Here is a 27,635-nt window from a genome sequence, read left to right as displayed (position 1 = left end):
ACCCAATCCATTGTCAGGAGATGGTGGGAGCAAGATTTATGGAAAACCACTAATTATACTGCCAGTGGTGTAAACATTCCTGATTCCTTCTTATCTCTTTTCCTTTTATTTTTCCCCCTCTCTTGTCAGCTCAATTCTATTTCCTTGTGGTTTTAGGAGTTTGGGAGCAGGGATTTGTAAATGCACGTGGAAAATATTTTTTTCTTGGAAGCTTCCAGTCAATCCTAAAGGAACGAGGACTTGGAAATCCAGGAGAAGGGCAGAGGAGACTCACCTGGGCTCAGTTAGCCATGATGTGTTTCACAAAAGCTGGAAAAAAGAGGGAAAGAAGGATCAGTTATCCTATGGGAAACATAATTAGCCTTTCATAGACGGGGTTTATCGGAAAAGTTACGGACTCAGAATTGTCTAAAATTTGGAAATTTTGCCCCAGATTTTCCATGGATTTAAACTTTCTTGGGAATATTTTAAGAAGGGTTTCGGGGGTCTCACCCACCTTCGTAGTTGATGCAGCCGTTGGCATCTTCCTGCCCAGCCATCAATTTATCCACTTCCTCCTCAGTCAGCCTCTCCCCTGCATGGAAAGCAAAATCCCTGGATCAAAATCCCTGATTTAGGAATTTAGGAAGCTTCTGAGGAAGACAAATGGGAGTGAGAGAGAAGAGGGGGACATTTCTCCTGGAAGGAATTTGGGGTGCTGACCATGGGAAAAGCTCATTTTGGAGTTGCAGACTTGATCCAAATTCCAAACTTGACTCAAATCTAGATCCAAATTTGAGAATAAATTTGATCCCAAATCCAGAATGACGGGGAAAATATGGAAACCTGCAGGGTATTATGGGCACAACTCATTTTCCTAAGAATAATTTGGTCTAAGTGCCGAATCTTGAAGGTTTGGGTCAGTTTTAACCAAGTCCCTATGAAAAAACTCTTAGTGAAAACTCAGTTTCCCTCTGAGTTTGAGGTTCTGGAAGATTCCAAGGTCAAATTTGGAAGCATTGGCATGGATCAGTGATGGACTTTATTAAATTTAATTTTATTATTTAAATATTTGGTGCCTATTGGTTTGTAATTCTTCATTTTGGTGAAGAAGAACAGAGACAAACCAAGGGAATCATTGGGATTGGCAATGTTGGGATGATTTGTGGAAATTAAATAATTATTGGAGAAATCCAACGCAACAGGAAGGAGGGAGGGAGAGGAGAAGGAAGGGATGGAAACGCCTCTTGGAAACACAGAAAAATGGGGGCAAACCAAGGGAATACGTGAGGCTGGAAATTCTGGGATAATTTTCTGGTGATGGGAATGAGATATTTAAAGGATAACTAAAACATGAAGGGAAAAGAGGGAGGGAGAAAGGCAGGGATGGAAATTCCCACCCAGCGTGGCCAGGACGTGGCGGAGCTCGGCTCCCATGACAGTCCCGTTCCCCTCCTTGTCAAACACCCGGAGCCCTTCCACGAAATCCTCGTAGGTTCCCGTGTCCTTGGTCTTGGCAATGTGCTGGAGCATGGGCAGGAAGGTCTCAAAGTCGATCATCTTGGAATTCATCTCTGGAAAACCCAGGGGAAACGGAAGTTTGGGGGGATTCTGGGAATAACGATGGGAAACCCACCACAGGGTGGAAGATCTGCAGTGATAAATTTGGATAAAAGGAGAAAAGAACCTGGAAATGGAAGTTTTGGGGGGGATTCTGGGAGAGTTGGGGATTAACCATGGCATTTCCACCGTGAGGGCAGAACTGTGGTGATAAATTTGGATAAAAGGAGAAAAGAGTGTGGAAATGGAAGGTTTGTTGGATTCTGGGAGAGCTGGGAATTGAACATGGGATATCCACCGTGAGGGCAGAACTGTGGTGATAAATGTTGGATAAAAGGAGAAAAGAGTGTGGAAATGGAAGATTTGTTGGATTCTGGGAGAGCTGGGAATTAAACATGGGATATCCACTGTGAGGGCTGAACTGTGGTGATAAATGTTGGATAAAAGGAGAAAAGAGCCTGGAAATGGAAGTTTGGGGGGATTCTGGGAGAGTTGGGAATTAACCATGGCATTTCCACCGTGAGGGCAGAACTGTGGTGATAAATTTGGATAAGAGGAGAAAAGAGTGTGGAAATGGAAGGTTTGTTGGATTCTGGGAGAGCTGGGAATTGAACATGGGATATCCACTGTGAGGGCTGAACTGTGGTGATAAATGTTGGATAAAAGGAGAAAAGAGTCTGGAAATGGAAGTTTGGGGGGATTCTGGGGGAGTTGGGAATTAACCATGGGATTTCCACCTTGAGGGCAGAACTGTGGTGATAAATTTGGATAAAAGGAGAAAAGAGTCTGGAAATGGAAGTTTGGGGGGATTCTGGGAGAGTTGGGAATACCCATGGAATATCTGCCATGAGGGCAGAACCGTGGTGATAAATGTTGGATAAAAGGAGAAAAAAAACTTGAAATGGAAGTTTTGGGGGATTCTGGGAGAGTTGGGAATTAACCATGGGATATCCACCGTGAGGGCAGAACTGTGGTGATAAATGTTGGATAAAAGGAGAAAAGAGCCTGGAAATGGAAGTTTGGGGGGATTCTGGGAGAGTTGGGAATTAACCATGGGATATCCACCGTGAGGGCAGAACTGTGGTGATAAATTTGGATAAGAGGAGAAAAGAGTGTGGAAATGGAAGGTTTGTTGGATTCTGGGAGAGCTGGGAATTGAACATGGGATATCCACTGTGAGGGCTGAACTGTGGTGATAAATGTTGGATAAAAGGAGAAAAGAGCCTGGAAATGGAAGTTTGGGGAAATTCTGGGAGAGTTGGGAATACCCATGGAATATCCGCCATGAGGGCAGAACCGTGGTAATAAATGTTGGATAAAAGGAGAAAAAAAACTGGAAATGGAAGTTTTGGGGGATTCTGGGAGAGTTGGGAATTAACTACAGGATATCCCACTGTGAGGGCTGAATGGTGGTGATAAATGTTGGATAAAAGAAGAAAAGAGCCTGGAAATGGAAGTTTGGGAGGATTCTGGGAATAATGATGGGATACCCACCATGAGGTGGAAGATCTGTGGCAATAAACATTGGATAAAAGGAGAAAAGAACCTAGAAATGGAAGTTTTGGGGAATTTTGGAAAGCTGGGAATAACCATGGAATATCCAGCATGAGCACAGAAATGTGGGGATAAGCATTGGATAAAAGGGAGAGAAGAACATGGAAATATGGAATACAGAAGGATATCACTGCAATCATTACAGGCCTTCCCACCCAGCTTTTGTGGAACAATCTGTGTCGTTACATCCAGGTTATCCCTTTGTTTCTCTGGATGGGTTTGAAATAATAGGTGCTTTTAGGAAAAACACGTGAATTCCTCCATAAATGCAATTCTAAAAGGCAAAAAATTTGTCATTTTGAAACACACAGATGCCCAGGGCTGTTAAATTAATTAATTCCCTTCAATTTGGGACAATTATCTTGACTTCTAGACCAATTTTCTTCCCTTTCTGCTGGCAATTTCAGAGGCTGCTCCGTATCCTGAGTTACTTCTCACTTAGAAAACGGAGACCTCACTTTCTCCAGGAAAAATTCTGGGAAAACAAATGGAGGAGGCCACCAACCTTCAGGTTTGGGTCTGCCAAGCAATTTCATGACCTCAGCCTGGGTCGGGTTCTGCCCCAAAGCCCTCAGGACATCTCCACATTGGGCGTAGGTGATTTTCATCTCCGACTTGGGCGTCCGGTCGAAAAGGGAAAACGCTTCCTTAAATTCTGGAAGGGAAAAAGGTCAGGAGACATTAATTCCATGTTCCCTTGGAAAAAAGATAAACCCAATAGAAACCTTTCCCTCACTAATTGTCTGGCTGTTTCATTTTGTGGTTTGGGAAAAATTTGGATGAGCTTTGTTATCTCTGATGTTTGTGTTCCTCCTTCCCCGCGTTTTCCGGTTCCACCGCGGGATGGAATTGGAGAGGTCAAATGCTTCTCCCGTGGTATTTCTGTGTCAGTTAACATCAGGAAGTGTGGAAAACAGGAGAAATCGTTGCCTTGGGAGCTTTCCAGCTGCTCAGGAGCACTCAGGAAGGCCCAGGATCCAACAGCAGCTCTGCTGATGGGAGAACTGGATCTTGGATTAAATGTTGGATACTTGGAGAGCACTGACCCAGTGCCTGGAGCTCCAGGAGCACCTCTAGGAGCTGGAAATGAGCTGCGACAGGAAAAATACTGGGATTGTCACCCAACAAGCTGTGTATTGGTGGGAGAGGGTGAAGGTGTATGGAAAACCTTATCCCAGAATTCCAGGATGGGTTGGGTAGAAGGGACCGCAGTGGGTCGCTGGTGGCACCTCCCTGCTCCAGCAGGGCCATCCCAGAGCACAGGGCTCAGGATTGCATCCTGACGGGTCTGGGATATCCCCGGTGAGGGAGATCCCACGGCCTCTCTGGTCTCTGCTCAGGGCTGGGCACTGCCCAGGGCAGAAGTTCTGCCTCCTGTGCCGGGAGAATTCCTGGGATCAGTCCCTGCCCGTGGCCCTGGTGCCATCGCTGGGGCCCTGGAGCAGAGCCTGGCACTGCTCTGCCCCTCCCTGCACCCAGGGACAGCCAGGGACACCCAGGGACACTCAGGGACACCCAGGGACACACGGGGACACCCAGGGACAGCCAGGGACAGTCAGGGACACACAGAGAGACACAGGGACACTCAGGGACAGACAGGCACACCCAGGGACACCTGGGGAAAATGAGGGACACCCAGGGACACCCAGGGACACCCAGGGACACTCAGGGACACCCAGGGACACCCAGGGACACCCAGGGCTGAGGCCCCTCTCACTGGGGCTCCTCTCCAGGCTGAGCAGCCCCAGCTCCCTCAGCCTTTCCTGGGCACAGAGATGCTCCAGGCCCTTGCTCAGCTCCAGGAGCTCCTGTCCCTGCTGTGCTGAGGATCCAGAGGTGGACACAGCACCCAGAGGTGCCTCCAGGGCTGAGCACAGGGAACAGGGTTTGCTGTTCCCTCAGGAACCGGGAACAGGCCAGATCTCCTGTGAGGTTCAGAGGTTTCCCATCTCCCTAAATGGAATCCCTCAGGACTGTGAGGAGTGGGATCCTGGCAAGAGCATTCCCATGGGAGAGGTTCTCCTTTCCACCACTGGTTTCATGTGGATGTGGTGCTTGAGGGCATTGGCAGTGTTGGGGTAAAGGTTGGGATCAATTGTTTTAAGGGTCTTTTCCAAATGGAATGATTCCATGATTCTCATGCAGGATCCAGCAGACACTTCCCCAGACTCTCCAGTTCCTGAGGCTCTCCTTTTCCTGCTGGAATTGCAGGGTCAGAGGAGGATCCCAGGGAGCAGCAGTAACAGGCTGTTATCCTTTACTGTTATCCTTTAACTTCATCCTTCATCCTTTAACTTCATCCTTTATTCTTTGATTTTATCCTCCTTTATCCTTTAACTTCATCCTTTATCCTTTAACTTTATCCCTAATCCTTTAACTTCACTGTTATCCTTGACTTCCCACTGCACCATCCACAACTGATCCCAAAAATCCTTTTGGCTTTAAATCCCTGGATCTGGCCCTTGTGCTGCTGTTGCTTTTCCACCTTTATTTCTGTCCCACATTTCCAAACTCTGGGAATTTATCTTCTTTTCCCTAAATCCTGACTTGTTCAAATATTCAGCCACACACTCTGCACCTCAGATTTTCTCCATCTTCCCCAATCCTTTCTCTGCATTCCATCTCCCCCTTTTTCCTTTCCTTTCCTTTCCTTTCCTTTCCTTTCCTTTCCTTTCCTTTCCTTTCCTTTCCTTTCCTTTCCTTTCCTTTCCTTTCCTCTGCCCTTCCTTTTTTGACTTTTGCTGGATTTTCCCCTCCTCCTTTCTCCCTTCCTTTCCATTTTAATCATCCCATTTCAATTTTCCTCATTTCCTTCTCCATCCAACACTTCCAAACAGCACTGAACCTTCTCATTTGAGACTAATTAACATTCCCTTGTTTTCCTCTTTCCACTTTCCTCTCTTTCCTCCTCTCCCTGCCCCTCTCTCCTGATTTTCCCTCCTGTCCCCGATCCCTTTCCAGCCCCTCATTCCAGCAGAGGGCAATCGTGGATTTTCCTGGGCTCCTTGCTGACAGTGGGATGGGGGCAGAGACCCCTTCCCAACTCCTTTCCCGGGGGTCTCACAGCCGAGGTGGGTGAGGAAAAATGGGGAATATTCCCACCTCCCTCAGCTCCTCATCCATCACCACTCTCCGACTCCCTGGGACCATCTCCTGAAGATTCCCAATCCAGCAAAATTCCTGACAGCTCAGATTTCCAAGGCTTTGAGGGTTTTTTTTGTTTTGTTTTGTTTTTGTGGGTTTTTTCCCTACTGTTTTAATCTTTTCATTTGCATTTGCTGACTCCACGAAATTCCCATCCATGCACCAAAACCACCTCGGTGTCCTTTGCCCTCCCTCTGGCCAGGAACCCTCTGGATATTTTCAGATTCCTAATTCCTGCCTCTCTGCCCATCTGCAGCATCTCCTTTTCCCTCTTTTCTGGCAATTCTGGGAGCTGAAGAGGCCCAAACCCAGGGTTCAAAGCAGGGATGGGTTTCACTCGTGAATGAGGAGCAGGACACCCCCAAAAATGGGAATGTTCCACAAAGCTTTCACCCCAGACCATCAATTCTTCTCCTGGAGCCACATTTTGGGGACCAAACCACCCATGAATCCTTTCAGGGAATCCTTTGTTCCGCACGATTTTTTCCTTAGCAAAAAGAAGGAATTTGGGGAGCTTTAAAAGGTGCTGCAGCTTCTGTTTCTCCTCCATCACCTCCATTTGGAATCAGCTGCCAGAATCCCAGTCAGTGGTGATAGACCAGGGATATCCAGCCCAAAGGATGGAATTCCTTTGGGAATTCCAAAGGAATTTGTCAGCTTTGGGACCATCTGACAAACTGGGAAACATCCAATCTTCCTGAGACCCCTGGGTCCTCCTGGGTCAGCGGGGAATGACAAAGGGAGGTGATAATTAAACATCTCTCTGATTGATTTTCCCCCTGCTCTAATTAACCCCTTCCCTGATCCCATTTTTTAGGGGATTTCCCGAGGGTTTAAAGACCAAAGGCAAATCCTGCCAGATGTTTGATTCCATCCATCAATTATCCCATAAAACCCAGGCTGGTTTTTGAGGAGAAAGGGAACAGCTGCAGTGCCAGCGTTCCCAGGACTTCAGGCAGGAGGGTTTGGGATCAGTTTCTCGAGCTGGGACAAAGGGTTTGGAAACTGATGCTGATGTTTGGCTTTGAAAGGATAAAGAAATTCCATGCCTGGTGTTATTTGCTGGATTCGGGAGAGCTGGAACACATTAAGCTGTGATGGAAGGCAGGAAAAAACTATCTGAAAGAGAGTTGAGGGTTTTGCTTTGAAAATATTGATACTGGTGGGTTTTTTCCTAAAGAAAAACCTGTATTTGGGTTTTTTTGGGGTGTAACTCCTGGAAATGGGATGCGAATTCCATGCTTTTCTTTTGGAGGAAAGGATTTTGAGGAGAGGAATAAAAGTCAGGAATTAAAGCTCAGCCTTCCCAAAGCTGTTCCAATATCCCAGCCCTGCTCATCCCAGCACTTCCCAGGGATGGATTTACTGAGTCCAAAACAGAAAAATCTTCCTCACCTTCGATCTGGTCGGCGCTGAATTCCACCTGGACGAGACAAAAGCAAGATAAGAAAGCTGATAAGAAGGGGGAAAATGACTCACACGAGAAGAAATTGGTTTAGTCTCAGTTTTATGATCCTGGAGGGTTGGGAGGATTCACCTCCCATCACCCCAGGTTGCTCCAAGCCCTGCCCAGCCTGGCCTTGGATGCTCCGGTCACAGGAGAGGTTCAGGTTGGATACTGGGAAATAATCTCCCCAGAAAAGTCTGTCCAGCACGCAAGGCAGAGCTGGAGGTCCCATTCCCAGAGGGATTTCAGATCCACGTGGATGTGGCGCTTGGGGACAACAATGGGCTTGGTAGTGCTGTTTAATTGTTGAATCTGACGATCTTTGAGGGCTTTCCCACCCTAAATGAGTCCATAAGTCATTCCCCTTTTCCTTGGAAGGACATCAGGATGGTTTCCCTTGGGAATTTTTTTTGTGGGAAATATCCCAGCAGAAGGGACCTTCTTCTTCAGAACTAAGTTTTCCCCGGCATTTTCTTCCATGGAATGGAGTGGGAATGGAGCATTTTTAGGAAAAACACGTGAATTCCTCTATAAATGCAATTTTAAAAGGCAAACAATTTGTCGTTTAAAGCCAGGACATTTCCATCCAAGCCTCTCTCTCCCCAAGGCTCCCAGTGCTGAGATTTGCTCCAAATCCACATGGGAGACAGAGAAATTCCCATTTTTCTCCTGCCCTGATGTATAGACAACATTAGACATTCCATGATGATATCAAACCTCCAAATCCAAACCTTTCCACCAGCTTCCCTCATCTCCAGCACTCCTGGCTTTGGGAAATCATCACCTGATGGCATCAGCTGCATCCTGATGCTGCTGGATTCTTTCCCTGGTTTTGTCCTGGAGGCTCCAGGAGGGATTAACTCCACCCTCGGCCCTGCTGACGTCATTCACAGCTTCCAATCTCCTGGAATTTTTATCAATCCCAATAAACCCCGTCACTCCGAGCTAAGCCAGGCATAGCTAAGCCTGACATCAGTCCTATGAATAAATCTGTTGTCACCCAGCAGTCAGGAGCTGAGCTGGGGGAAGCATTTAGACAACGGAGCCCTTCCAAGAGTGAAACATCATTCCTGGTTTTTCATAGGACACCGAGGAATCCGGGGATGAGCAGCAGGGTTTGCACTCGGCCATGGCAGGGATAGTTTAGGAGGAAGAGGATGTTGGATTTTAGGGGGTTTTTTTCCTCATTTATTTATTTATTTCATTGAAGTTTTGGGGGTGCTTGGGGTTTTTTGGTGTGTTTTTTGATGGGCAGTTGTTTGTTTCATTTTTTTGTTGTTGTTGTTGTTGTTGTTTTGGGGTTTTTTTACTGTTCCCTGGGGACGCTGCTTCAGGAGGCAGAAATGCAGGAGCTGGAAAGAGGCCAGGAAAACCATCAGGATCAGGATCCTGGGGGTTGAGGTTACATTTGGATTTCACCATCATGTGGGGCTTTTTCTTCCACTAAAACCTTTTTAATCCTATTAATACACAACATTCCCATCATCCCCTCTCCCATCACTTTCCACAGTAATTATGATGGATATAAACTCCTCCAGTGCCCTGGGACAAACATTGATCCAGTCTCCAACAGCTCCAGCCCACAAAAAGGAAAGGGAAATAAAAACCAGAAATCAACCCTTAATTCCAGCTTGAATTCCACAGCAAAATACTTCAGGAATAGGAATATGAAGCAGAATCTTTGTCAAGGTCATGCAGAGGTTGCTGCGCATAAAATCCCCACAAATTTATTCCTTTTTTTCCTGTTTGCTCTTAAAATTCCAGAGGGCAGGGAGAGATGCGATGTTGGGAAGGAATTCCTGACTGGGAGGGAGTGGAAAGGATTTCCCAGAGAAGCTGTGGCTGCCCCTGGATCCATGGAAGTGCCCAAGGCCAGGCTGGACATTGGGGCTTGGAGCAATCTGGGACAGTGGGAGGTGTCCCTGCCCATGGAATGGGATGGATTGGGATGATCCCTAAGGTCCCTTCCAGCCCAAAACTTCTGGGATTCTCTCATTTTCCACAGGGAAGTTTTTGACCCCCTTGGAAGTAGGACTGGGTTAGAGAGGGATTATTTTGGGAATGCTGCGCCTGCCAGAGTTGGGAAACAAAAGCAGAGCTCTCCTGTCACCACATTATCCCGTTATCCCATTATTTCGTTATCTTGTTATCCCGTTATCCCAGTGCCTCTTGGGCAGCTCATTCCTGTTCATTTTCCAGGACAGTTCCAGGGACATTTTGAAGAGCTCCAGCTCCTGGAGCTGGATTTTTAAGGAACTGGAAGTGCCCAAGGATGGAGAGAACTTACCTGGCAGCTGGAATCATCCCATCCCTAGGGTGGGATTAAACTGAACGATTCAATCCATCTCTCCCAAAATCAGCCTGTTCATCCCAAGAGGTTTCCCTTTTCCCTTCTGCCTGTGGGATGCTCCAAGCTCTGGAGCTGAACAGGCAAATCCAGCAGGATTCCCCATTCCCGCTGCTGCACCATCCCTGTTTTCCCTGGCTGCTCCCACCATGGATGCTTTTCCATCTTTCCATGCAGAAAAAAGGGAAAAGCTTTTCCTTTGCAGTATCCCAGCAGGGACAAAAAATTCCATACAGCCTTGAGATCTCAGCACCCCCCAAAAATAATTCCTGGCTGCTTTTTCCCCAGGAAAACATGGAAAATGTGGAAAATTCTCTATGGAAAACCGTGTCCCTTCCAGGTCCTCACGTTTCCCAGCTGTCTCCACGTGGATTTTGATCCCAGTCACCAGACCTGGAGCAACGTCACCTCATCCAACTTTAGCCACTGAAATGCCGGCGCCCAAATTCCCAAATTCCCCTCTCATCTCCCTTTATCCCAGCTCAGCTTCTCCCAAGGGTGACTCAGCCCACCCAGACATAGGAATTTGGCCCCATCCCAAGGGATGAACTTCCAGAGATTTTCTCCCTGTTCATTATTGAGGATTTAAATCCAATGATCCATTTTCCCATGGTTAAAGCTCTTTCTGTGCCCTTAAAAATCATAAATTAATCCCATTTTTCAGATTATTTTTCATGGAAGCAAAATATATTCCCAGGAAAATGCGCCCCCCTATTAAAGAGCTTCCAGGTGGGAATGAATTAAATGCGTGGAAAAGACAATTTTTTGCTACCAAATCTTTTCAGATTACAATTATTCCTCAATTGCTACAATTATCTTACAATTCATTCCTCAAAAAAAGAGTTCAAGGATCCTCCTAGTAAAACACTTCCTTAAAAAAATAATTTCCAAGGAATGAGCCCAACTCTTCTGGAGAATGAATCCCCCAAAATTTTTGGATGAGTTGCAAACAACATCCAATTGCACCCACTCCTGGAAATTTGGGAAATATTTGGAATGTTGAAAATCTCAGAGCGTTGGGTAAATCCAATGGGAATGTGCATGAGAGAAGCTCCAAAAATTTGGGATAATGGCTTTAGGTAAGGGATGGATCCCACATTTAGGCCTCTGGAACTGGCATCCCAACACACACAAAAACCAAACCAGGAGCATCCAAAGGTGAGAGGAAAAAAATGGGGAAAATCTGATATAATTCCAAGTGCCAAATAAGATCCTGAGATCATTATCAGGACTAGGAGAGGTGGGAAAATTCCAACAAGGAGCAACTTTCCCTACCACAGGAATATTTTAATTTTGAGACTTTTTAGTGGTTAAAAAAAAAAAAAGTCTCAAAATTCCAAACACAACCAATAAAATCTGGGAATAAACAGAAATAATTTGAGACATTCCCATTAAAGGATTAATTTTGAACATTTTGTTTGGATACAAGGTTTTTTCTCCTACCTTTTTTAACCACAGTTTGTGGAAATGAGAATGGATTTCACCCTGCAGTGCAGAAATTGGGGTATTTGGAGAATTCCAACCCTCATAAAAGCAATTTTCCAAACATTGGGAAGGAATTCTGAGCTCCAGCAGGGCTGGATTTATGGAGCAGGAATTTGCACAAACATATAATGGCATTCCTGATCAAATTAAAGAATTTGATCAAATTAAAGAATTCCTGGGAAAACTTCTCTAGGAAATATCCCCTCCCCTTTCTATGAGGTTGGGGAAAAATGTCCCAGACTCCAACTCTGTATTTCCCAATATTCTTGATCCAGTATTTGGGAATGGGATATTCCCTGCAGGGATTGGGATTTGTCAATTATTTGGGAATTCCAGACAAACTTTGAACACCTTCAAAGTGGGATAAGAACTCTGTAATTTATATAATATTTATCCTATATGTAACGTTCAAAAGTCCAAATTGTGCCAAAGGGAAAAATAAACATTTCCATGAAAAATAGGAATTTTCCCAAACAGCTGTGCAGAGCAATTTTTAAAAATGCAGGAATTCATTTTTTAGATAAAAAAATAAATATAATAAAGATAAAAATAAATATGTGGAGCATGGAATTGTTTTGATTAAAAAAATAAAGAATTTTTGAGTGATGCCAATTTGGGTTTGGGGTTTTTTTAATGACAACACATCCCTGCTGCCCTTGACCCCACAATGTCCCGGAATCTCAGTGGATATTCCCACAAAGTCACGGTGTCCTGGCTGGAGCTCCCTGTGCCTCCAAGGGAAACATTTCCCTTTGTCCCTGTCCTTTTCCAGCTCTGGAATGTTGAGCATGGAGCTGTTGGAGAGAGCTGGATGCCATCACAAACCTCCTTCCCAAGGTCATGGAATTGTTCTGGATTTATTCCCTTCAAAACTTCCCCAAAACTGAATTCCTTGCGACTTGATTTCTTGATATGTTACAAACCATTGATTTTTTTTAACCGATGTATAAAGATTTACAGGGAATTTGGGATTCAAGGCTGGAAAACGCCCTTTCAGGATTTGTCCCAAATCCTGAGCTGCAGGACTGGGTCCCATGTGGGAGAGGAGAAGGATTTAATCAATGAGGAGACAAAGCAACTTCTTCCCTTTCTCTCGTAATTCCCATGTTTTCCCGAGGGGAAACTGCTTTTTGAGGATCCAGGGATATTTATCAGTTGGGAATGTTCCCCTGGAGAGGAGAAGCTCCAGGGAGAGCTCAGAGCCCCTGGCAGGGCCTGGAGGGGCTCCAGGAGAGCTGGAGAGGGACTGGGGACAAGGATGGAGGGACAGGACACAGGGAATGGCTGCAAAGGGAGAGAAAGATGGGATATTGGGAAGGAATTCCCAATCCCAGAGCAGCTGTGGCTGCCCCTGGATCCCTGGCAGTGCCCAAGGCCAGGTTGGACGGGGCTTGGAGCAGCCTGGGACAGTGGAAAGTCCCTGCCCATGGAATGGAATGAGATTGAAGGCCTGTTCTAATCCAAACCATTCCAGAATGTTGGGATTCTCTGATTCTGTGATGGTCTGCTCCAAATTCCCGCAATAAAAGAGATCCTGCAAAGCTCCTCTTCTTTTTCCAAAGGAGAATCCTTTTCCCCAAAGGACAATTCCCAAAGGACAATTCCCAAAGGGCAATCCATTTCCCAAAAGGACAATTCCCAAAGGCCATGCCCTTTCCCAAAGGACAATCTTTTTCCCTAAAGGACAATTCCCAAAAGACAATCCTTTTCCCCAAAGGACAATTCCCAAAGGACAATCCTTTTCCCCAAAGGACAATCCTTTTCCCTAAAGGACAATTCCCAAAGGACAATTCTTTCCCCCAAAGGACAATTCCCAAAGGACAATCCTTTTCCCCAAAGGACAATCCTTTTCCCTAAAGGACAATTCCCAAAGGACAATCCTTTCCCCCAAAGGACAATTCCCAAAGGACAATCCTTTTCCCTAGAGGACAATTCCCAAAGGACAATCCTTTTCCCCAAAGGACAATCCTTTTCCCTAAAGAACAATTCCCAAAGGACAATCCTTTTCCCTAGAGGACAATTCCCAAAGGACAATCCTTTTCCCCAAAGGACAATCCTTTTCCCTAAAGGACAATTCCCAAAGGACAATTCTTTCCCCCAAAGGACAATTCCCAAAGGACAATCCTTTTCCCCAAAGGACAATCCTTTTCCCTAGAGGACAATTCCCAAAGGACAATCCTTTTCCCCAAAGGACAATCCTTTCCCCCAAAGGACAATTCCCAAAGGACAATCCTTTTCCCTAGAGGACAATTCCCAAAGGACAATCCTTTTCCCCAAATGACAATCCTTTTCCCTAAAGGACAATTCCCAAAGGACAATTCTTTCCCCCAAAGGACAAAGCCCCACCAAGAATTCCTCCTGTGCCTTGCAGGGTTTATCCCTCATGGGACATTCACTTTTTGGCACAAACCCAAATCCCAGCTAATTTTTGAGGATGTCACCTCCCAGTATCCAACTCCACCACCAGCTCCAACGCCACCGCAGGATCAATCCACCTACTTTGACCGAAGCTGGGTTAAACTCCACTTCTTTTTTGGGCTCTGGTTCCGCTGGTTTAGGCGCTGGTTTGGGCTCTTCCTTCTTAGGCTCGGCCGCCTTCTTAGGCTCGGGCTTTTTGGGAGCCATGGCTGATGTGGGAAGGAGAGCTGGAGAGGGTGGGAAAGGCAGGAAAGAGGAGCTGCTGCAGGAGAAATCCCGGGCTGGAGCGGGTCTTTATCCCCTCTGGAAGTGCCACATTGTCCCTCCCAGACCTGTCACATGCCACCGCTCACAATGGGGCCACGGCTATAAAAGGACAAGACTGGCCCCGGCTATTTTGGATCCTGCCCTTGGATCCGGCATTGTTCCCAATTAACGCTTCCGCGGAAAAGAGATTTTGGGGGGTTTAGGCCGAGCCTGGCACCCACTCAAACATTTTTGCTGGGCAGGGACAAGGGGAGGGCTGGGTTACAATCCAGGTGCTCCGATGGGTTTGGTCCTTGCCAGGGCCATCCCAAATGACATTCCCAGCTCCTGAGTGACATTCCCAGCTCGCTTTTCCAGGCTGGATGGCCCCCCTGGCCTTTGTCAGGCAAAGATAAGCCCAGTTTATATTTAGAGCTGAGGATGGGGCTTTGGGGAAGCTGAAGCATCCGCGCCGTGTCAGCTGGCACAGGGAGAATTCCCGTCTCGGATCACACGCTGCCCTTCTCCTGGGAAAGGGGCCCAAAAACCAGGATGGCTTTGAGGAAAATGCACCCAGGAGCATTCAAACATTCAGCCACACACTCTGCACCCCAGATTTTTCTCCATCTTCCCCAACTCCTTCTCTTCATTCCACCTCCCCCATTTTTTCTTTCTTTTCCTTTGCCTCTTTCCCTCTGTCCTTCCTTCTTTGACTTTTGCTGGATTTTCCTCTCCTCCTTTCTCCCTCCCTCCACAGGGAAAGGGGCAGTGCTGGAAGTGCCTCCTCATCCTGGATTTTCCAGGCCTTTTTTGGGACTCGAGTGCCAAATTCCTGTCCCAAGGACTGAGATAAGAGCGTCCATTTGGGGCTTTCCTTCACTCGGATTGGATAACGCTTCCCCTCAAAGCAAAATGCAGGGAATAATTCCCAGATTTATGTCATTTTTCCAGAATATTTTCCATTTTCAGGTCATTTTTCTTTACCAGGAGAACCCTTTGACACAAGGCACTTGCACATTCCTTGGATTATTTGTATTTTCCCAAAAAACCTGGAACAAAGCAGCCCCCACCAAACCACAGTGAACTTGTGAGGGGATCCAGGCTGGAATTCCAATAAATATCAGCTGAATCATAAATCTCTTGGAGATCCACAATCCAAACCCCTTCCCTCTGCTTTTCCTGGATCCCCCCTTTTCCCAGATTTCCTTCAGATGGCAAAGCCCCATTGGAAAAGTTTTCCTGCAGGTTTTTCTTTCCCATTTTCCCATTTTCTGTCCCAACAGGAAGGTTTCTGGGATCAGAAGGGATCCCTGCAAACTCTGCACGCTGGAGATACCCCTGGAAAGAAACAGAACCATGGGATCACTGAATCCATGGAATGGTTTGGGTTGGAAAGGACCTGGAAGATCATTTATCCCATTTCTCCCATTTCTCCCATTTCTCCCGTTTCTCCCATTTATCGCATTTATCCCCCAATTTATCCCATTTATCTAACGGACACCTTCCATTAAACCAGGGTATTCCAGCCTGGCCTGGAAAACTCCCAGGAACTGGGAAAAAAACCAGAAATAACAGGAATTATTCCTTGCATTCATATCCTGGAAAAGTTTTTCCTTCTTTAATTCCTGCATTGGAATGAGTCGTGGCTGAAGAACTGGAGGAGCTTTCACAGATCCCAAGAAACCCCAGGGATTTATTTCATCATGTTCACAATAAATTCCTCAATCCACATTTCTGGAATCAGCACAGATCCAGGAAATTTTGTGTCCTGCTCATTTAGAGCAGCGAAATTCCAGTGAAAATTAATTTAGGATCTGGGATCAGCTGCAGCCGCAGGGAGAAGTTTCACACATTTACAAAGCCACCAGGCTGCATTCCCAGATGGAAAACAGCCCTGGAAAATACCAGGCCATTAAGATGCCAGCAGGATCTCAGCAGCAGCTTGGGATCATCACCTCCACCTCTGCCAGATAAGAAGAGCCCAGAAAAAACGGGAAGGATGGATTTGCCTTCTCTCCCAAATCCCACAAATCAGGTTTCCCTTCTCTCCCAAACCCAACAAATCAGCCACACTTGGGAAATTGGCTGATTTTTTGGGATTTTTTTTTTCGTTCTTAGTTTTTTTCCTACTGAAAAGAAATAATAGGAAAGATGGTCAGGAAAAATGGTCGAAAATCACCTCAGTTGGATTTTCAGGCAAAATTCTGGATTATCCAAGATTTTCCCCAAAATATTTTTATATATTCATGGTGAAGAATATTCAGGAATGATCCTTTGCACTTCTGTGAACATCAAAAAGTTCTCATTTCCTGACATTTTATGGGAAGTCACTTCTGCTTGGATTGGAAATTTCTGGATAGAAATCCCAGTTAAATCCTTTGGGATTTGATTCTGTTTCCTCCTGTCTGTTCCTCCTCCAAACCCAGGGTAAATCCAGGGATTTTTTGGGGAGTTCATTGTTGAGGATCTGTGGATGGCCAAAATCCCTGAGCAGATCAGGTGGATTTTTCAGGAAACAGCCAGAGGGCAGGGATGGATGGGATATTGGGAATTGGGAATTCCTGGCTGAGAGGGTGGGGAGGGGCTGGGATGGAATTCCCAGAGCAGCTGTGGCTGCCCCTGAATCCCTGGAAGTGCCCAAGGCCAGGTTGGACAAAGCTTGGAGCCCATGAATTGGAAAAGGATTTTCTGATGGTCCTTTCCAAGGCAAACCATTCCAGTATTCCAAGATTTCCTAAGTTCGTCTTTATTTTAAATATCCAAAATCCACCCAAACCAGGGAAGCAGCTGATGGATTTTAATCCCTGCAGACACCAAACCTCTGCTTGGACAAATTCCATGGATTCAAGATATTCCAATGCCCTGCAAATCCTTCTGCCAACAGCCAAATCTTTTCCTAAGTCCCTCATCCATCTCTTCCAGGAAAATCCCTGGAATCCCAACAGCTCCCAAAAAACCCCAAACTTGCAAAAAAATCCCTTTTCCTACGAATGGATTTGGGGCAGAGGGTGGAGATTCCTCCTCAACTTTTCTGTGCCAAGTTATTCCAGAGTCCCATAGGAGAAGCTGGGATAGCTGGAATTGTTTAAAATTCCCTGGATTCTCAGGGTAGAGTCAATTTCTCCAGGACTCAGCAAGACATTTCCCACAAAACTCAAAACCAGCTGGATTTAAGGACCAAAAAATTAGGATTGAAGTGAAAACAAAAGATTCCAGCCAAAATCTGGATCGTTGAAATTTGGGGATGCTGCCACGGTGCCTCATGACCCTTGATAATTCTGGCTGTCCCATGGAAGGGAATGCTGGAATGTCTGCTGGAATCAGGTTGGAAGGGACCTCAAAATATCTGGAGCCACATTTCATGGAAAAGGCACCTGGGTGAGATTATCTCCCAATTTCCCTCCTTTTTCTGCATTTTGCCACATTTCCCCTCAGGTAAAGGAGAGTGGAAGGGGAATGTGAACCCCCTTTTTCCAAGGAAAACAAAAACCTGGGAGAAGTGTCCAATTCCCATGGAATATTGTTGTGGGCAATCAAAATTCAATTATTTGGGGGAAAAAAAAATGCATCAGTTTCCAGATGTTTGATTTATCCCCCCTCTGGAACGTTTTGGGATTTCTGTTCAAAATAAAAATCAAATCAATTTGGGATTTTAAACTCCAATTCTCATTTCCAAAACATCCCTGGAAGGTCTCCAGACGTCTTTAAACGAGATCTTGACGCGTCAAAGATGTTCCCAATTCCAACCAAAAATTGTTGTGCAACTTTTCCCACTAAGGAATTCTGCCCTTGGATTTGGGAGATGGTCACAGCTTGAGGCCTTCCCCCAAGAGCATAAAAAAATCATTTTTAGATGATTTGCGACCCAAAAATGAGGATTTTTTGGGGGCTTCTCAAGCGCAGATGTTCCTGACAGATGTTGGATGAGGAAAACCAGCTCCAAACCACATCTGCTCCTCACCCTTTAGCGAACCCAGTTAAAAACAGAAATTCCAAACTTTCCAAAAGGCTCTGGCATTTCCAAGATAATTATGGAAGAAAAATACAACGCAGTTTAAAAATAAAAGGAAAACTATTAAATTAAAAAAAAAAAAAAAGAAAACCAGATGGGGAATTTAGGGGTAATCTCAATTTGGCTCCCAATTTTTTGTCAGATCTTCCCAGTTTTTCCATCAACATCAGAGTGGATAAGGCAGGAAGGGAAGGGAAGGGAAGGGAAGGGAAGGGAAGGGAAGGGAAGGGAAGGGAAGGGAAGGGAAGGGAAGGGAAGGGAGATGGGAAGGTATTGGATCCACATGGAGAAAGGGATGAGGTGGGACCATGAGAGGGATTTGCCTGCTGAGAAGCTGCTGGGGGGCACAGAAATAAAGGGAAAAATGGGAATTTATACCTGGATGAAAATTCCCGCTCCCAAATCCCATGGGGTGTTTTCCCTGTTTCCTATAGGAGTTTCAGCTCCCAAAAAAAAATCCAACTCCCACTTTTGGCCCAAATCTTCAGCTGTTCTAAATCACTTCCAAAACTTCAAGGGGAAAATGCTGATTTATCCCAGCTGTGGATATGGAGCAGGATCCATCCATTCCTTCCCAACTTCTGGGATCAGGACAACACATGTTGGCTCCTCCCTGGGACAAGAAAAGAAGGATCAAAAATTAGAATCAAAAATATTTTTTCTGTAGAAAATGGAATGTTAAAGATACCAAGCAGCAAAATCCAAGGGAAGATTTGCTCTTCGTCACGAAGCCCTGTGGGATTTAATGGAAAATGAATTTCTGATGGATCCTTGGATGTGGAGGCACCACGGGACAAGGAGCAGAAAGGATCTGGTTTTTGGCATTCCATTGCTGCAAAGCCGGTAAAAAAAATTCCAAAAACCTGGAAAAAAAAAATCAGCAGGATCCTTCAGGGGTTTTGGGAAAGAAAAAAAGGATTAACTAAACAATTAAAAGGATTAATTAACAATTATTTCTGCAGACTTCATGATAATCTATTTCTGTTAATTACAGATTTTGTTCCCATTGGAAAATTATCCTGGTCCTCGTTCTGTTTTTTCTCTGAGATATTTAAAACTCCAGCCATGTTCATAAACACAGATACCCCTTCGCAGTGTGATCCAAGGAATTTGCACCTTGCCATCAGTTTTTGTTGTGATTTGAATCCTGGGATTCCCTTGAGGTTGCAGCAGGAACCACAATTCCAGCTTTTATCACAATTAGACACGGAGGGGGGAAAGGAAATTTTGACATTATGGGATAAAAATTGAATAAAACATCAAAATGAAGCCTAAATGTAAGTGGGAAAAGGAGGAAAAGGGGATGGGAAAAACTTACAAGGGAATGATTTAACAGCAAATTTCCTTAATTTCCTTGGTGTTGATGCTGTCCCGGTGTTTTAACAAGGAGAGGGGAGATCCAAAGGGAACACGGAGCCTTTTTTTGGGATGCCACAGGTGGAACATCGATGTCACTTCCCAAAATACTCCCCTTTTTCATGGGGCGGAATTTGGGCTCTGGTTGTGACGCTCCCCCCTCCCTTCCCTGTGGGGCTGTAACCCAATCCGAGCCACCAGCTCGGGAACAATGGGCACGTAGGAAGGCCAGGAATGTCCTGGGATCAAGGGCTCCTGAAATCCCGGGAATGCTCTGCCCGGCTGGGCTGGAGGAGCCTGGGAGGTGTGGGAAGAGCTGAGATCAGGATTAGGGGTCAAAGGGAATATCCAAAAGTGCCCCTGGATCTGTCTGGGACAGTCACGGCTCAGCTCATGAACAGGGAATGGGATCCTGCGCTTGTGAATTCATTTGCCCCAGGCTGGACTTCCAGTCACTTTTTATTTCTCTGCCTCAGTTCCCACTTTATCCTCTTATTCCTTTTCTTTCCCTCATTCCTGAAAGATTTTGGGATCTTTTATCAATAAGGCATTGACCAAACCCAGCATTTTAGTCTTGACATCCAATTAAAATTTTATGGTCCTTCCAAACCCATCCTTTTAAAATAGATTTTCCCCTCTTTTTCCTCTTTCTTCCAGGAGAGATTTCCCACATCCAGACTCCAGGAGGTGGAACAAATTTGGATACAGATCCAAGGACGAAGGACTGCATGAGGTCTGTGACAGCTCAGCTGATCCACCTTTGACATCCATGGAATTTCAATTGGGACAAGAAGGACAAGATTTATGGGAGCTGGAAAGTTGCTTGTCATGAGCCAGTTCTGGGTGATTCCAGGGATGGAGCAGCTTTCCCGTAAGGAAAGGCTGGGAAAATTGGGAATGTTCACCTGGAGAGAAGATCCAGAGAGAGCTCAGAGCCCCTGGCAGGGCCTGAAGGGGCTCCAGGAGAGCTGGAGAGGGACTGGGGACAAGGCATGGAGGGACAGGACACAGGGAATGGCTCCCAGTGCCAGAGGGCAGGGATGGATGGGAGACTGGGAATTGGGAATTCCTGGCTGGGATGGAATTCCCAGAGCAGCTGTGGCTGCCCCCTGGAATGCCCAAGGCCAGGCTGGACAGGGTTGGAGCACCCTGGTATAGCAGGAGGTGTCCCTGCCCATTGCAGGGGATGGAATTGGATGATCCTTAAGTTCTTTTCCATCCCAAACCATCCTGGAATTCTCTGAGTCCATTCTTAATGTGTATTTTCCCCCTAGGGAAGCCAGTGAGGATCACTGCCCCCTCCTGGGATCATTTAAACATTTTCCTTTGGATCATGGACAGCAGGAATAACCATGGATACCCCTCACCTGGAGAACACATTCCAGGACTCTTCCATCATCCCCACAATCCTCACCGGATTGTTCCCAGCTGGATGGAATTTGTTGATTTACCTGGAATCAGTGATCCCTGGGGCTCTTTTCCAATGGATCCGCCAATCCTGCCCCTCTGGCTTCGCCGAGGAAGCTGCAATGCCATCATTTGGAACAGTGTGGATGGCTGGGAAAGAGCATCAGAGCTTCTCTGGAAAACTGTGCTGGAGCATCACCACCCTCAGAGTAAGGAATTCCTCCCCAACATCCATCCAAACCCACTCTCCTTCTGTTTAAAGCCATTCCCACCTATCCCATCACTGCCTATCCTTATAAAATTCCCTCTCCATGGCTCAAAGCACACAAAACTCTGTTCCCAGAGGTTGTGAGAACCTGCACTTCATCTCCTTGCTGAAATGTTTGGGAAAACTTCGTGTTCGGATGAATCCCAGCTGCTGGAATCTGTCTGATGGAAAACTTGGGCCTGCTGGAACGCTTTAAGCTGGGTTTACATAAACTTCTGTCAGGAAAAGCAGGGGTGTCGTTATCCCTGCCTTGGGATTGGATGGACACTCAGGATGTTCAAACTCCCACCAGGAATCAGAGCTAATCCCACCTCTCATTCCCACAGCTGTGAACACTTGGGGCTTTCCTGTCCAGTCACAGCCCTACAACAAATAAATCCCCACATTGCCCTGGTCAGTTTTTTGGGATTTCAACCTCTTGCATTGATTAAAAATTCCAGCCATGTCCATAACCATGGATCCCTTTGCAGTGATGCTCCAAATAAATCCCCACATTGCCCTGGTCAGTTTTTTGGGATTTCAACCCCTTCCATTAATTAAAAATTCCAGCCATGTCCATAACCATGGATCCCTTCACAGTGACGATCCAAGGAATTTGCACCTTGCCATCAGTTTTTATTAGGATTTAAATCCTGGGATTCCCTTGACGTTGCAGCAGGAACCACAATTCCAGGTTTTTATCCCAATTAGTCCCTTTATCCAGCCCTTGTTCCCATTACCTGATCCAGACACACCTGCTGCTGCTTGGTTGGAAATTCCTTACAGACATATGGATGAAACAGAAGGGAAAAAAACCCCAAAAAGCACCAAACCCCAAATAAATATCCCTAAATATAGTCAGGGCCAGCTGGGTTTAATTAGGATTGTCCCAAGGCAGCCATCCCAAAAGCAATCGGGGCAGGGATTTCTGGCAGGGCCCATGGAGCTGCCAAAATCTGTCCCTGTTGTGTTTGTGGAGTTCCCTGACAAAAGAGGGAATGATGGATCTGGCTCCATGTTCTCAGAAAGCTAATTTCTTATTTTTTATTAAAGAATATATACTATAACATAACATAACATAACATAACATAACATAACATAACATAACATTAATATATTTGTGTATTAATATAATATATAATATATTATATAATACATTATATAAATATTAAATATTATGATATTGAAGAATACTGAACTAAACTATACTAAAGAATACAGACAGAAAGGAAAGCCTTACAGAAGGCTAAAAGGATAATAATGAAAACTCGTGACTCTCTCCAGAGTCCGACACAGCTTGGCCCTGATTGGCCATTGAGTCAAAACAACTCACACCAAAAACCAATGTGTTAAGAAAATTAATCCACAAACACCAGAGGTTTATGTCCAACAAAGAGACAGAGCAGTCCTGGACCTTTATTCCAATTAAGGGAGAGGCCATGGGGCATCCCCTGGGATGTCTCCAGTTTTTTGAGGACACAGCCTCCTTTTTATCCCAATTTCCCATCTGCATTTTCCTTCTCTCTTTCCCCATTTCTGAGGTACTTGAGCAATTCAGACTTCCCAATTGAGCTGACACCAGAGATTCCCCTCTAATCTATAGCCCTCCTTTAAATTTTTAATTCTTATGGAATTTAGAGGGTTTTCCCCATTTCTGAGGTACTTGAGAGGTTCAGCTTCCCAAAACACCTGATACCAGAGATTCCCCTCTAATGTACAACCCTCCCTTTTAGTTTTTAATTATCACGGAATTTAGGGATTTTTCTTCGCCATTGTTTCTTTCATCTTTCAATGCCTAATTTCAATTAGCAGCAAACCTAAAGTTTATTTGCAAAAGCAAATTTCTTTTTCCATTCCTCAGTCAGTGGAATCCTTCCCGTTCTTTCTTTTCTCTCCCAGTGCTGGTTTTATCTACCAGCAGACCCACAGCTGGTTTGGAAAGACAAATCCACCGTTCCTCTCAAATGAAACAATCACCTGTTGGATAAACAATCCCCAAACACATTCCAAAGCAGCAAAACACGGGAGAAGCAAATGAGATAATTATTGTTTTCCTTTTCTCTGAGCTTCTTCTCAGCTTCCCAGGAGACAGATCCTGGACAAAGGAATTTGTCAGAAAATATGACAGCGACGTGTCTGGGTTTATTGGATATCTGCAATGGAATCCCATCCCTGTGGAACACAAGGATGGAACGTTCCAGACATTTTCCTCCGATGAGAGGCAGAGTTTGGGAGGCAGTGGGGGCAACTCCTGCCATCTGATCCTGAGGATCTGGTGATCCTAAAACCGAGCTGGGCTCTGGTGTGAAGATCTGATTGAAGATTTTGGATCCCAGGTTTTCTGTGGTTGAAATGGCTCCTGAGGTACTTAAAAGTCTTTTTTCCCAGCCCCATGACAGAAGAAGTTGAGATTCATTGGCTCTGGTTTTCAAGGCTGTTGATTTTCTCTTCTCTATTCCATTCTTTCTCTGACCTGCTGAGGTCTGTCCAGCAGGTTGGGTTGTGGCACAGTGACCACCCTTGGGGTGGTGTTGGCTTTTTATACTAAAACCTATGTGTACTTTATCTACAATAACTTTACAATAATTTTCCAACACCTATCACCTATGTTAGACACTATGTCTCTACTCTAAACCAATCCAAAAGTGCCACCATCACAGCAGAAGATGGAGGACAAGAAGGAAAAGAAGGAGAAGGAGAAGGAGAAGGAGAAGGAGAAGGGGAAGGGGAAGGAGAAGGAGAAGGAGAAGGAGAAGGAGAAGGAGAAGGAGAAGGAGAAGGAGAAGGAGGAGAAGAAGGAGGAGAAGAAGGAGGACAACAGGACACACCCAGATTCCTCCATCTTGCCTCTTGAACCCCCATTCTAAATCCCCAAAATTCTACTTTTTCACCCTGTGATAAATTCACTATCATTCTACTCAAACTCTTGTGTCCTGTAACTCCTCACACAAAGTTGGGAATTGTTTCCATGGGCTAAAATCAAAGGCACAGGTGTTTTTAACTCCATGCCAAGGTTGCTGAGCCCCTTGCCCAGGTGTTGAGTCCTCCAGGGCAGCCAGAGGAATGTTCTGGGTTCCAACACTTGGAGTGCTTTGTTTTTGGAGAGATTTTGGGTGGTTGAGTTACTGCCACTGCCAAGCTCCACAGGGGCTTCCTATTTCTCTCTGTCTTGGAGTGGCATTGACCTTGAGAGGAACAGTGGATTTGTCTTTCCAAACCAGCTGTGGGTCTGCTGGTAGATAAAACCAGCACTGGGAGATAAAAGAAACAATGGGAAGGATTCCATTGATTGATGCACGGAAAAAAGATATTTTGCTTTTACAAATGAACTTCAGGTTTGCTGAGAAATGAAATTAGGCATTGAGAGATGAAAGAAACAATGGGGAAGAAAAACCCCTAAATTCCGTGATAATTAAAAATTAAAAGGGAGGGTTGCACATTAGAGGGAAATCTCTGGTGTCAGGTGTGCTGGGAAGTCTGAATTGCTCAAGTACCTCAGAAATGGGGAAAGAGAGAAGGGAAATGTGGCTGGGAAATGGGATAAAAAGGGAGGCTGCACCCTCCAAAAGGTGGAGAGACCCCAGGGGATGCCCCATGGCCTCTCCCTTTATTGGAATAAACTTCCAGGACTCCTCTGTCTCCTTTTTGGACATAAACCTCTGGTGTATGTAGATTAATTTTCCTAACAACCTGCATGGTGCTTCATTCACATTATGCAAGTGTGAAAAACGAGTTTTATTCCCTTGGTAAAATTGAAAAAGTTTCATGAAATGACAGCAGGAGACAGAAATAAAGCAAAGGGTTAAAACAGCCGGGGGCTTGGCATTCAGCAAGGAGCACGCTGTTATCTTTGGAGATAACTCTTTAAATACTTCTTTTATTACGTTATCTTGTTGCATATTCATAGACTTTTAAGCACATTCAAATTTTTCTGTAAATTAGTTTACATATTTTAGGAATTATTTTGCATGGCCTCTCTTTGGGTCAGCTTTTTTAGAGTATGTGTGGTTTTGGTTATGGTTTTGGTATTTTTTTGTTTGGACGTAGATGCTTATTAGTTTTTATTTATTTACAGTTTTTTAAATTGTGAATTTTATAGTACTAAAACTAATTTAAAAATGAAGTTGTATCTTTTACTTTAAGGATAAATTATCTAATTAAGGTTTTTAAGGATAAATTATTTAATTAAAAATGATACTTCAATTATTTTTACTTTTAATAACAAACTACTTGTGGTTTGTAATGTGGACTTTTTTATTTAATTATATAATACAATTTAAACTTGTGAGGAAATACTAGCTTTTGTTTTAAAACTTCTATCTTGTTTTATATATATAAACACTAAATATTATATATAATATTATATAATACATATTGCATAATATTATATATTTAATATTAGATAGAATAATATATAATAATTATATGTAATATATTATATAGAATATTTAGTATAATATATATTATATTTATAATATATATATAAATATTCTAAAACTTTAAATATAAATTTTTATGTTATGTGATATTATATACTTTAATTTAAACTACACACTTACAATCGTAGTTCTATTATTTAATTTTGGAAGGTTTTTTTACGGCTTTAAGTTAAATTGTCTGCTTTCTTAGGGGTCAGTGTCTTACAGTTAGTTACACTTACAGAAAGTGTAAAATTCCAGAAATTTTAGTATTTAAATTAAAATTCTCAGTAACCAGGGCTCCAACAAGAGGAAGCCCTGGAGAGTCACCATATCCTGGGAGAGTCTGGCGGTCAGTGGGACTGGAATTTCTTCCCAGCCTCGTTCTTTGGGATAAAGTTCACCCAGCTGTTTCTGTTCCCAGTTTGAAGTTCATATCCCTGCATCCTGAATGGGATAATGTTGGCATTATCCAGGCAAAACCATTAAAATTCCTGGTGAAGGCCTGGGTTGTTATTCCAGAGAATATTCCTGAAAAAAAAAAAAAATAAAAATCCTCCTTTCAGCTTGTGGTGGAATAGCAGAGAAACACGTGGAGTTCCACGTGGAATTCCAGCTGTGCCAGGCATTTTTCACACCTGGCAGAAATCCATCACTGTAACATTATTCCAACAGCCGGGGGATGTTTGCAAACAAAAATCCCCCTGGGATTCCTCTTTTCCACGCCAGGAGAGCACTTAGCATAGCAGGAATTCCCCAGAATCCAGTGGAAGGAAATCCCAGCCGGAGAAAAATGGAGGGGAGGGATGGGAAGCAATATCCCTCAATTAAACAGGAGGAAAATCAATTTTCACAGCGTTTATCCCATTTTCCCAGAGTGTTTCCTGCTCCCTTTTTGCCTCGGTGTTGTTTTAGCGGATTTTGGGAAAGAGGCTCTGCTGGGAGCTCCTGGATCCCAGGGAGTGTTTATTTAAGGCAGTTAACTTCCATAAAACACGTTATTCCCACTGCAGGCTGCCTGGTTGTGCCTAGAAAAGCTCAGCAGCTCCTTCCAAGAGAGGAAAATCCAGGGATGGAAAAGTCCAGCAGGGCAAGGACAAAATTCCCAGCCGTGACGTGACATGAGTGGAATGAGTGAAAATTGCTGGATTTATTGTGGAATTTTATTGTGGAACAAGGGAATGGTTTGGCTTGGAAGGTAAAAGTCAACTGGTTCCAACCATGGATCAAAAAAACAGGGACACCTCCCACCATCCCACGGTGATCCTTGGACATTCCAGGGATGCAGGGGCAGCCACAGCTGCTCTGGGAATTCCATCCCAGCCAGGAATTCCCAATTCCCAATCTCCCATCCATCCCTGCCCTGTGGCACTGGGAGCCATTCCCTGTGTCCTGTCCCTCCATGCCTTGTCCCCAGTCCCTCTCCAGCTCTCCTGGAGCCCCTCCAGGCCCTGCCAGGGGCTCTGAGCTCTCCATGGATCTTTCCCTTCTCCAGGGGAACATTCCCAGCTCTCCCAATCTGGCTCTCTCTCATATCCCAGAGGGAACAGCAGAGAATTCCAGCCACGGGTTATGCAAAGTTATGAAGGCCAAGGATGAACCAGCCTTAAAACGGGACTTCAAAATGGGCTGGCAGCTGTGGAGGCTTAAAAATATCCCGGGCATGCCCTGGGGATCCTCTTACAACGCCCGGGATGGAGGGAATTACCCGGGCTGGGAGTGTGGGAGGGAAAAAAAAAACCCTGGGAGATGTAAAGTCCTTAATGAGCTGTTTACAAGGGATCACGTCCGGGGGCTCTGCTCACAAATCCCCCCCTCAGGATTAACGGCTCCTTAATCCAGGCGGAGCTGTCAAGGAACCGAGCTCAGCCGTGCCTCGCCTCAAGGGGAGCAGAGATGGATGTTCCCTGGGATTGGCTCCTGATAATCGAGGAACTCGGGATAGAGCCCTGGGGATGGGAAATGGAAGTGTGAAAGACAGGGATCAGACCCTGGTCTTCCCTGAATTCCCTCCA

The 27,635-nt window shown here is 45.0% G+C and overlaps 1 protein-coding gene across 1 annotated transcript; it reads right to left on the bottom strand.

Annotated features, from left to right (window-relative positions):
* Positions 1-280: 280 nt before the first annotated feature.
* MYL3 (myosin light chain 3) lies at positions 281-14,141 on the bottom strand. Its single transcript, XM_054273863.1, has 6 exons — positions 14,016-14,141; positions 7,633-7,660; positions 3,599-3,748; positions 1,380-1,553; positions 497-574; positions 281-309 (listed from the first exon to the last, which is right to left on the bottom strand). Exons 1-6 carry the CDS (start codon positions 14,139-14,141, stop codon positions 281-283), a joined length of 585 nt encoding a protein of 194 aa, XP_054129838.1.
* Positions 14,142-27,635: the final 13,494 nt, after the last annotated feature.

Source organism: Melozone crissalis, unplaced genomic scaffold (assembly GCF_028551555.1).
Source record: "Melozone crissalis strain CALT ecotype California unplaced genomic scaffold, PUWL_Pcris_2 ptg000016l_1, whole genome shotgun sequence".
NCBI lineage: Eukaryota > Metazoa > Chordata > Aves > Passeriformes > Passerellidae > Melozone > Melozone crissalis.
This window is presented reverse-complemented; position numbering and strand designations above follow the sequence as displayed.

Excerpts from the sequence above, each read along its gene's own strand:
- MYL3 (XM_054273863.1), bottom strand. The coding sequence starts at position 14,141 with ATGGCTCCCAAAAAGCCCGAGCCTAAGAAGGCGGCCGAGCCTAAGAAG. Across the intron at positions 1,554-3,598 it reads TGGCAGACCCAAACCTGAAG|AGATGAATTCCAAGATGATC; the intron begins GTTGGTGGCCTC and ends TGGGTTTTCCAG. Across the intron at positions 575-1,379 it reads CCACGTCCTGGCCACGCTGG|GGGAGAGGCTGACTGAGGAG; the intron begins GTGGGAATTTCC and ends CTTTCCATGCAG.